Below are 10305 nucleotides of genomic sequence, written 5' to 3' on the forward strand. Positions count from 1 at the left end.
AACTAGGACAATTAGTGTTAAACCCACAAAACTGCACATAAGGCATCAGCAAATCTAATCTTTTTTTTTTTTTCTAACCACAGCAGGTCAAAGCAACTAATCACATGAAGCATTTGTATTTTTAAATTTTATTAAAGTTAGCTAAAAAAAGCAACATACAAAATATAAAAGATAAACAGTTACAGTTTAAGATATTTCAAAGAAATTATTAAAAATACCAATAATAATAAAAATAATAATAAAAAAACATGAACACTCAAAAAACCCATAAAACAGTAAATGTGAATATTTCCCTTTAAAAAAAAAAAAAAAAAAAAAAAAACCATGAAAGTGCAAAAGTGAAATGAAGGCACATAAATACAAAAGATTAAAAGAGAATTTTACAACCTCTACAGTACTTAAATTTGTTTCTTCATTAGATTTTAAAAACTGTGTTTTGCTCCATCTCGTGTGACATAATTTTCGTCACTACGCTGTCTGCTGATGTCTATGCACACCATGTACGTGCAGCCTTTTTTATGCTGCGTGGACAACATTGCATGTATGCATGCACCAAACGTGTCCATCCATGCTCGTGGGAAATGGAGTGTACTTTGAAAGATTTGAAGGCTCAGTTGTGCACTAGATGGAGTGAAGAAAAAAAAAAAAAAGTATACCCAGGCCTCAACATGTTTATGTTGGTGGATAATGAACAGCAGTGTCAGCTTATGAGATTTTTCCTAAAGAATTTTTTTAAGGCCGAAAGAGAGAGCGCCACCCAGAGAGAGTCCCAAAGTCAGGAAGAAGGTCATCAGAGCCCCTGCTGTCTCTGCATCTTTAGGCCTCACGAGCCTAGATAAAGAAAAAACAGAAGAATTCTGAGATATATTGTGTGGGACAATGTGTTGGTATGTTCTGGGGTCAACTGGATGAGAAGACCAGGAATGGTGACATTACAGAATAAATTTACTGTTTACTTAAACCAGTTGATTTTGACAGTAAACAATCTTGAAAAAAAAAAAATTAAATTAACAAGAGTACTTACTGTGGAGCATAGCTCATGGAGAGGGAGGCAAAATATCCACTTGTCATGGCAAACAAAGACATTATGATAATATAAGCCATGTCATGATTGAAAAAGACTGGGAGATAGAAGCGAGGCTGAACGTTGCAGAGCATGAGGGCAGGAATGAAAACTACCCGTAATCCCACGAAAAGAGGGAATAATCTACTCTTCATCGAAGGCTGGGAATAGAGAAAAGAGCAAAACGAGATGTTAGATAAAGAATCATTTTCATAGGTAATCATTACCGTAGCACTGTAGTGTGTTGATGCAGGATCTGATGAGACTCACCCACTGAAGACGAGAAGTGAGACTTCTGCCAATCCAGTCCATCACACTGAAGACAATGAATGAACACAAAGGTACGAAGATGTTCTCTATAAGATGAAAAAGGATATAAATCAAAGTGCTTTAAAAAGCATAATGCATAATAATATTTTTTTATTAGTAGACTCACCTTTCCCTTCAAATAAGCCAGAAGATTTTGTATTTACAGTAATTGCTGGGAAAACGGACAGTGTGACGGCAAACACGCATGTCACACATAATGCCATCACCCAAATCTACAAAAATTAAATACATAAAGAAAATAAATCCAGCTATTTACTATTACATGTTTTAAAATACATTGAAACAAGGTTGGTGGGTATATAAACAGAAATTACTTTCACTATACCTTTTTGAAGACCCGTGGCACAGTTGACTTCTCCTCAGGTTCTTGTTGGAGCTCATTCAGCTTTTTACATGCTTCGGTTTCACCAATGATGTCAAATCCATTGTCACCATTATCTAACTTCACTTTAACCATCTCTGTAGCAACAAAAAAGTACACCATAATTCAGGATTTAGAAGAACAACAGTGAGTGTCTTAGCTGTACTTTGTCCAAACACTGGAAAAATGTGCAATGTGACATACCAGATCTATCTGCTGATGGCTCTTTCCGTGTCTCTGCAGTTTTAGGGGACACATTTTCCAAATGAAGTTGGGCAAATCTCTGAAATATAACAAGGAATTTCATTTTGTACAAAATAACAGAAAGAATCAGAATATTTTAGATCAGTGTTATAAAAGAGCAGTAAATGCTTTTATCTGTGCTTACTCTCAACAATCAGATGACAAATAAAAAGAAATCATGATGGCCTAAGGCACCTACCAGATGCGGAAGTATGAGATAACAGCACAAAGTAAGTAGAGTGGCGACACAGGGAGTTATGAAATATCCCAGGGCAGAACTCTCGGAGTCAGTTTTAACTAAAGACAGCATAAAAACACAACTGTCAGCATAAATGTGTTTCTCTCAGAGTGCTAATAAAAAGCACCTCCATTTATTTAGGTACAAGTAGGTGGAATAGGGCTGCATGTTTTATGTCCGGGTACAGTGTAAATGCAAAAGTACTGTTTGGTCACTAAAAGAGGTCCCAGTTGTTTTTTTTAAACGGTAAACCCAGCAATTATTACACAACTTATTCTGACTGTTCATTCGCAACATTCAAAGGTCAATTATTCCCAATAATAACCATCATCAATAGCAATAACAAGACCCCTTCTTTTTCATTTCAAATGCAGCTACTGCCATCTTGCGCCTCAGTTATTGATTGTATATCCTGTAAAATAAAACCGGACGACTTCAGTATTAATAGTAGGCTGTATTATAGTTATATTGTTGAAATCTTTGTCTTTTGTACACTGTAATGCAGGGGTCTCCATACTCTGTCCTGGAGGGCCACTGTCCTGCAGAGTTTAGCTCCAACCCCAATTAAACACACCTGAACCAGCTAATCAAGGCATACTAGAAACTTCCAGGCAGGTGTGCTGAAGCAATTTGGAGCTAAACTCTGCAGGACAGTGGCCCTCCAGGACTGAGTTTGGAGACTCCTGCTGTAATGGATATGATGATAAACAGGTAATATTTTACAAAGGTTTCTTCTCATATCAATTTTATGTCCCGTCATTATTTATGTCGTAAAAAAAAGCTGTGTAATAAGTGATATGACTGTACATTATCCCTTATATTCATGTCTTGTTTCAACTTGTTCATTTGTCAAGGCTTAAAGCTGCTTGCTAGGAACTAGTGATGGTGAAATGAAGCTTTGCGAAGCACCAAGGTTTTTCCCTCAACTGTATCTTAAAATGGCTACAGCTTTTTTAACACTGCACACTGACATCTTGTGGTCATAAGGTGGAATAGCTTCCTTTGCAGCCCCAGAAGACCCAGCCATTTTTTTATTGTTTCATATAATAAATCAGTTTGTGCTACAAAAACTAAAAGGCAATAAAAGTATTTGTTAAAAAATAAGAACTTGTTCTTAAGTGACTTTTTTTTTTTTTAATTTTTTATTCAAGCTTTGAAGCCTCTGTACCAAACATCACAATTACTAGGAACTGTTTTTCTTTGTGGAGGCTTTGTGTTTAATGAGCTAATAAATTAATTCAATATTTCTAATTATTTACTTACTGTATGTGGCTAGTTGTCATGTTATAAGTGGGATAATGTACATCCAGCCGGTTGTATCCTTCAGGGCGATACAAGACCTGATCACCATGTCCAGGTTTATTTTGCGATTTAAAAACCAGCTGGATGTCCATTATCCCTTACTTAGAGGATTATAATTTTTTGTTTTTCATTCAAATGGTGTGGAGTATGCAGGTGCTTACAGATATTCGATAACAGCATGGCAAGACCCGAGAAGATTCCTGCCACTGCCTGTCCACTCATAAACAGGGAGCTGAATCTCGGGGGTAGCTTACCGACCAGACCGAACAGACTACCTTGCAGAATGGCCCCAAACACTGAGAAAAGAACAATGAGGAGTGTTAGATTTGTCAGCTGATTCACTCACTCAAAGGTGTTGAAGTAGAAGTGGAGTGAATTTATTCTATACTCTATTCAATATGAAGTGAAAATGGAGATGTAAACCTACTGCAAATGTAAGGTATAAGAAACATACTGTTAATAAACCAGATTGTTGCCATGGTAATTGAAAAGAACTGGTCCTGGTCCATCTTAACTTTCACTAAAATGGCCGTGAGAATGAAGAGAAGAAATATGAAGACCATGCTACCCGCAATCCGCATCTTCTCCGCAATGCTACGTAAGAAAAAAGAACAAAATAACTTATGATCATATTATTACCTATACACACCTCCGTATCTATACAACACTACGACTTGCAAAAGTAAACAAAATTAACTTTGCTTGACTGAACCAAATACTCACTGCTGGTATAGAAAGGAGTTGAGAAGTGTGAATAACAGCAAGGGAAGCTGGGCTAACAGCACCATCATGTTCTCAAACATGTATGGGTCTGACTGTGAGTGTGAAGAATCTGTACCATTTCTCAAACGGTCAGTGAAATACTGCAAACAGAAGGGTATAAGTACATGAGATTTAAAGATGACCTTAAGTATCAATGAGTGAAGGTGTGTCTGTCTTACATTCATTGCAGTTATGAAGAAGTTCCATGGAAGCAGAGTTCCCATTCCCAACAAGAAAAAGATAACAGCCACAAGGCCACTGTCAAGGTTAGAGGGAGACAATTATGCGATATAATATCATAAACTAAACAAATGAAACTTATTGTTCTGAATAATTCAACAATGCCAACTCATTTACTGTTATCTGCATTAGAACTGTACTCACTGCTTATCTGATGTTCCCTTACAAATCCTCATTTTGAAATGTTCTGAAAAAAAAAGCAAAAGTTACATTTTTGTTGTTAGATCATGATCAAGTTTTGTGACCTCAATACACAACCATATAACATTGATTTTATAGTACTGTGCATAGTGACATCTACAGGAGTTTTGTGTGAAATAGAAGTGTAAGAGACAAAAACTGTGAATCTCGGATGTTATTTAAAACAGTAGTTCTCAACCTTTTTGAGTCGAAGCCCAACAAAATTATTCAAAGATGAACATAATCGCAGAAATATTAATAAATATCCTGACGCATCCGAGCTTTATAATGGCAGTGATAGGGTTCAATGAGTATGAACTGAAGAAAGTGCTTCCATCCACATCCACCCATCATAAATATGTGCTCCACACGGCTCCGGAGGGTTTAAAAAGGCCTTCTGAAGCAAAACGATGTGTTTGTGTAAAAAAAAAAATCATATATAACAAGTTATGAAGTAAAATATCTCGCTTCTGCGTGAGCCGCCTTCCGTATTCAACGCACGCAGAAAGTGTAAAACTCTTGCAGTTCGCAAAGCTTACGCTACATCATGCGCCTTCCCTATTCAACATACGGAAAAGGTGTAACTGACGTGACGCCAGTTTACACTTTCTTCGTAACTTCAATATGGAAGGCGGCTCGTGCAGAAGCGAGATATTTTACTTGTTTTATATTCATAATTTTTTTTACACAAACGCATCGTTTCGCTTCAGAAGGCCTTTATAAACCCTCCGGAGCCGTGTGGAGTACATATTTATGATGGGTGGATGTGGATGAAAGCACTTTCTTCAGCTCATACTCGTTGGTATCGTTCACTGCCATTATAAAGCTCGGATGCGTCAGGATATTTATTAATATTTCTGCAATTATGTTCATCAGAAAGAAGAAAGTCATATACACCTAGGATGGCTTGAGGGTGAGTAAAGCTTGGGCTAATTTTCATTTGAAAGTGAACTAATCCTTTAAGTCCTTTTGCACTTACCCTACATGTATTCACGATCATCTTTAATGTAATTATGTATTAAATTAAGTGTTAAATGTCCAAATATTTCAGTTATAAATAAAACAAAGTAATAATGTTCAATTATTCACTCAATAGCCTATTATTATTTAATAATTAACAGGTAAAAAAAGTGCGAAATTACGTTAAATTGGTTTTGTTATGCACTAATTTGTTTTCTTAAGCATTATATAGTAAGCTATGCGCATTTTAAATTAATATTATTCGTATAGGATAATCATTAACTGACAGTTTGTGGAGACCCGATTTCGAGGGAGGACCCGATTTGCCGTGACATCACGTCACCACCAGAAACACAACAAAGAAACGCGGCATAAATCTTTCCCGCAATCACGTGTCAACCTGAAAACCCCGCGTCAGGTTTAGCTTTATATTTAGGTCAAGTTATATTAGCATTACCTGTTGAATTTATTGACTTATTTAGTTTATATGCATTTGTCAAATAACATATACACTGGTTATAGCATAATATAATTTCCTGCTGTCGCCATATGAATAATCATCAAATCCTTTACATTTGGTTGAAGACTAAAAACACACACATGTGAATCAGCCTTCACTCAAAATCTGAAAGCATGTGAATATCGTTATATGCCCAAACAATACCCATGTTCTTTCAGGCGGGTTCCCTTCTGTCAACCACCTTTTCAATGAATTTCGAAAAAAATATTCACTGGAGACTACATTCGAGCAATTACTACTAGAAAAAATAAATATTGATTCAGTGACTGCAGTCACTGAACTAAAGAAATGTCCTAACATTTTAAGGCATTATTCATTTTCACTTCATAATTCACAACTTTTCCACAAGCTTTCATGACCTTATATATTATTATTATTCTGAACTTCGATGCATTCATTTAAATTCTTTTAAGAAAAGAATAATCAGTATATTAAAATATATACTCACAGAGTCGTATTTAGACACGTCTTCCCTCAAAACAAGAATAAAACGCGGGTATTTTCAAAAGCTTGGCACCGCCTCACTACAGAGCCAGTGACTTCCTCCATTGCCATAGTAGAATTTTTCCGCCTAAATGCTTTCAGCTCTCTGATTGGTGGCCTGTGAAACAGCTATCAGGAAAAAAGAACGTTTGTAATCATTTTGTTTAATATTAACAATATTTTATTAACAGATAATTAATATTGTCTAATAATAAAGTCAACACTCAGAGCACTCATTATTATTGTTATTACATTGAATTTTCTGCAACACTTCAATATATGAATTATATTTTTAGAAAACTGCACACATTTAGCTTGGTCTTTTTGTGTCTATTTTCAGAATTAAAGGAAAATAAACTATTTTGAAATGCAAATAACACTGATATATCAGCGAAAATAGGCTGCAAAAATATAAAGGCGCATAAAATATAATTATAGTATTCTTTGTTTATTGAACGTGTCATCAGCTCAACTTGAAGGACCGTGTGGTTTTTCTCTTATTCACGCTTTTTGTTATTATTGTCTATTTTCAGAAAAAAATAATAAACTCTTCTGAAACGTAAATAACACCGAAATATCAGTGAAAATTACTGTAAAATTACAAAGGTATATAAAAAACAATTACATCATTCTTTTTGCACGTCATTCCTTTGAATGCATTAATGAATCAGTTGAATAAAAAAATAATTCAAGCAAATATTACAGATTTCAATATCACAAGGTAACTAGAGACTACCAGCTCCAGCTCCAGCTTGGATCCAAACTCTTATGAAGACTTCAGATGAAGGACTCCAGAACATCAAACATGGATGATTATACAAAATGATCATGTTATCATTGCTTTACATGCACACTACTTTTGCTTAAGTAAATACTACAATCTGTATATCTTACAACTGTACGTTCTGATATCATCTCATAAAAGAAGACTATTGTGTTTTTGTCACATAGAAACATGAATTTGCTGTAAAGGTGCTTTTGAAATATGTATAGTGAAAAGCGGTATACAAGTGAATGTGAATTAAATTGCATTGAAATGAAAGAGTTACTGTACCATTTTGAAGTTATGGACCCAATCTCACACTACAGTTTGGAGAGCCATTACATTGTTGGCTCATTTAGGGTGCTTGACTATCATCATTCAAATTTTTAGACTTTTTTATTTTAGGGTTATGATGTTATGGACTCGTTAAATTGACAAAACGTGACAGTACAGTTAGAAGAGCGATTGCATCGTTGGCCAGTTGGGGGTGCTATATCTCAGCTAATGTTGAGGGTGCGTTAAAAGTTTCACCGAGGCCTTATTTCCAGGGCAATTGCCTGTCACCATTCACATGTTCAGACATTTTTACTGTAGCATTATGAAGTTATGGATCTATGAATTTGACAGATGTGACAAAGTAACAGGATAAATTGCATCACTGGCCTAATTGGAGGCGCTATATCTCAGCTACCTTTGAGGGTGCGTTTAAAGTTGCACTGGGGCCTTATTTCCAATGCACTTGAATGGCACTATTAAAATATTCAGACATTTTTACTGTAGCATTACGAAGTTATGGACCCATGAATTTGACAAAAGTGACAATACAGTTACAGGAGAAATTGCATTATTGGCCCAGTTGGAGGCGCTGTATCTCAGCTGCCTTTGAGGGTGCGTTAAAAGTTGCACTAGAGCCTTATTCCCAATGCACTTGACTGTCACCTTGCAATTTTTTTAGACATTTTTACTGTAGCATTGTGTAGTTATGGAGCCATGAATTTGAAGTAACAATGAAGTTACAGGAGAAATTGCATCATTGGCCCAGTTGGAGGCGCTATATCTCAGCTGCCTTTGAGGGTGCGTTAAAAGTTGCACTTGGGCCTTATTCCCAAAGCACTTGACTGTCACCATTCAAAATTATAGACAATTTTACTGTAGCATTATGAAGTTATGGAGCCATGAATTTGACAAAAGCAACTTAACCCCAAAAGCAGCTGAGATATAGTGCTTCTAATTGGGCCAATAATGCAATTTCTCCTGTAACTGTATTGTTACATTTGTCAAATTCGTGCGTCCATAACTTCGTAATGCTACAGTAAAATTGTCCATAATTTTTAATGCACCCTCAAAGGTAGCTGAGATATAGCGCCTCCAATTGGGCCAATGATGCAATTTGTCCTGTTACTTTGTCACATCTGTCAAATTCATAGATCCATAACTTCATAATGCTAGAGTAAAATAGTCCATAATTTTGCATGGTGACAGTCAAGTGCATTGGGAATAAGGCTCTAGTGCAACTTTTAACGCACACTCAAAAGCAGCTGAGATACAGCGCCTCCAACTGGGCCAATAATGCAATTTCTCCTGTAACTGTATTGTCACATTTGTCAAATTCATGGGTCCATAACTTCATAATGCTACAGTAAAAATGTCTGAACATGTGAATGGTCATAGGCAATTGCCCTGGAAATAAGGCCTCGGTGAAACTTTTAACGCACCCTCAACATTAGCTGAGATATAGCACCCCCAACTGGGCCAACGATGCAATCGCTCTTTTAACTGTATTGTGAAATTGGGTCCATAACTTCAAAATGGTACAGTAACCAACAATCCAAGGGCTCTTTCAGTTCAGTAATTCACATTCACTTGTATACCGCTTTTCACTATACATATTTCAAAAGCAGCTTTACAGCAAATTCATGTTTCTATGTGACAAAAACACAATAGTCTTCTTTTATGAGATGATATCAGAACGTACAGTTGTAAGATATACAGATTGTAGTATTTACTTCTTTTAAGCAAAAGTAGTGTGCGTGTAAAGCAATGATAACATGATCATTTTGTATAATCATCCATGTTTGATGTTCTGGAGTCCTTCATCTGAAGTCTTCATAAGAGTTTGGATCCGAGCTGGAGCTGGAGCTGGTAGTCTCTAGTTACCTTGTGATATTGAAATCTGTAATATTTGCTTGAATTATTTCTTTTATTCAACTGATTCATTAATGCATTCAAAGGATGACGTGCAAAAAGAATGATGTAATTGTTTTTTTTTTTTTTATATATAATTTTACAGTAATTTTCACTGATATTTTAGTGTTATTTACATTTCAGAATAGTTTATTATTTTTTTCTGAAAATAGACAATAATAACAAAAAGCGTGAATAAGAGAAAAACCACACGGTCCTTAAAGTTGAGCTGATGACACGTTCAATAAACAAAGAATACTATAATTATATTTTATGTGCCTTTATATTTTTGCAGCCTATTTTCGCTGATATATCAGTGTTATTTGCATTTCAAAATAGTTTATTTTCCTTTAATTCTGAAAATAGACACAAAAAGCAACACAATACCTTAAAAAAGCGAGCGTGAATAAAAAGCTACAAACGCGGAAGCGTCGCTTCTTTTAAGGTGGACCGGATAGCGTCAATAAGAAGCTGCGAATAAGAAGCTGGATTCAGCCTCGTCTTTGGTTTGTGCTGAATGGATAAAACAACGGAGCTGCGCCTCGGGTTCACGGCTGATTTAAATTTGACCTGCCACAAGATGGCACTGTTTTCAACAGCCTTGCTGCTGAAGCTTTTCTCGAAACAATGAGAGAAAAGCTTCAAAGCTTTAAGAGGCTTCATTTCTCCATCCATA

At 35.8% G+C, this 10305-nt stretch overlaps 1 protein-coding gene across 2 annotated transcripts; it reads right to left on the reverse strand.

The window, feature by feature from the left end:
* Nucleotides 1-112: 112 nt before the first annotated feature.
* On the reverse strand, nt 113-6799 carry slc29a2 (solute carrier family 29 member 2). 2 transcript variants are annotated; one of them, XM_051878957.1, is made up of 13 exons: nt 6648-6796; nt 4684-4726; nt 4479-4557; nt 4261-4400; nt 3992-4131; nt 3699-3833; nt 2197-2294; nt 1959-2037; nt 1719-1852; nt 1500-1605; nt 1334-1419; nt 1025-1224; nt 113-831 (listed from the first exon to the last, which is right to left on the reverse strand). In XM_051878957.1, the coding sequence occupies exons 2-13, from the start codon at nt 4713-4715 to the stop codon at nt 720-722; spliced, it is 1341 nt and encodes a 446-aa protein (XP_051734917.1). In that variant the 5' UTR covers nt 4716-4726; nt 6648-6796; the 3' UTR covers nt 113-719. The 2 variants fall into 2 exon arrangements, with proteins under 2 accessions (XP_051734917.1, XP_051734918.1); XM_051878958.1 differs by lacking the exon at nt 113-831 and having other exon boundaries at nt 1120-1224; nt 1334-1379; nt 6648-6799.
* Between the last annotated feature and the right edge of the window lie 3506 nt (nt 6800-10305).

Source organism: Ctenopharyngodon idella, chromosome 21, assembly GCF_019924925.1.
Source record: "Ctenopharyngodon idella isolate HZGC_01 chromosome 21, HZGC01, whole genome shotgun sequence".
Lineage (NCBI taxonomy): Eukaryota > Metazoa > Chordata > Actinopteri > Cypriniformes > Xenocyprididae > Ctenopharyngodon > Ctenopharyngodon idella.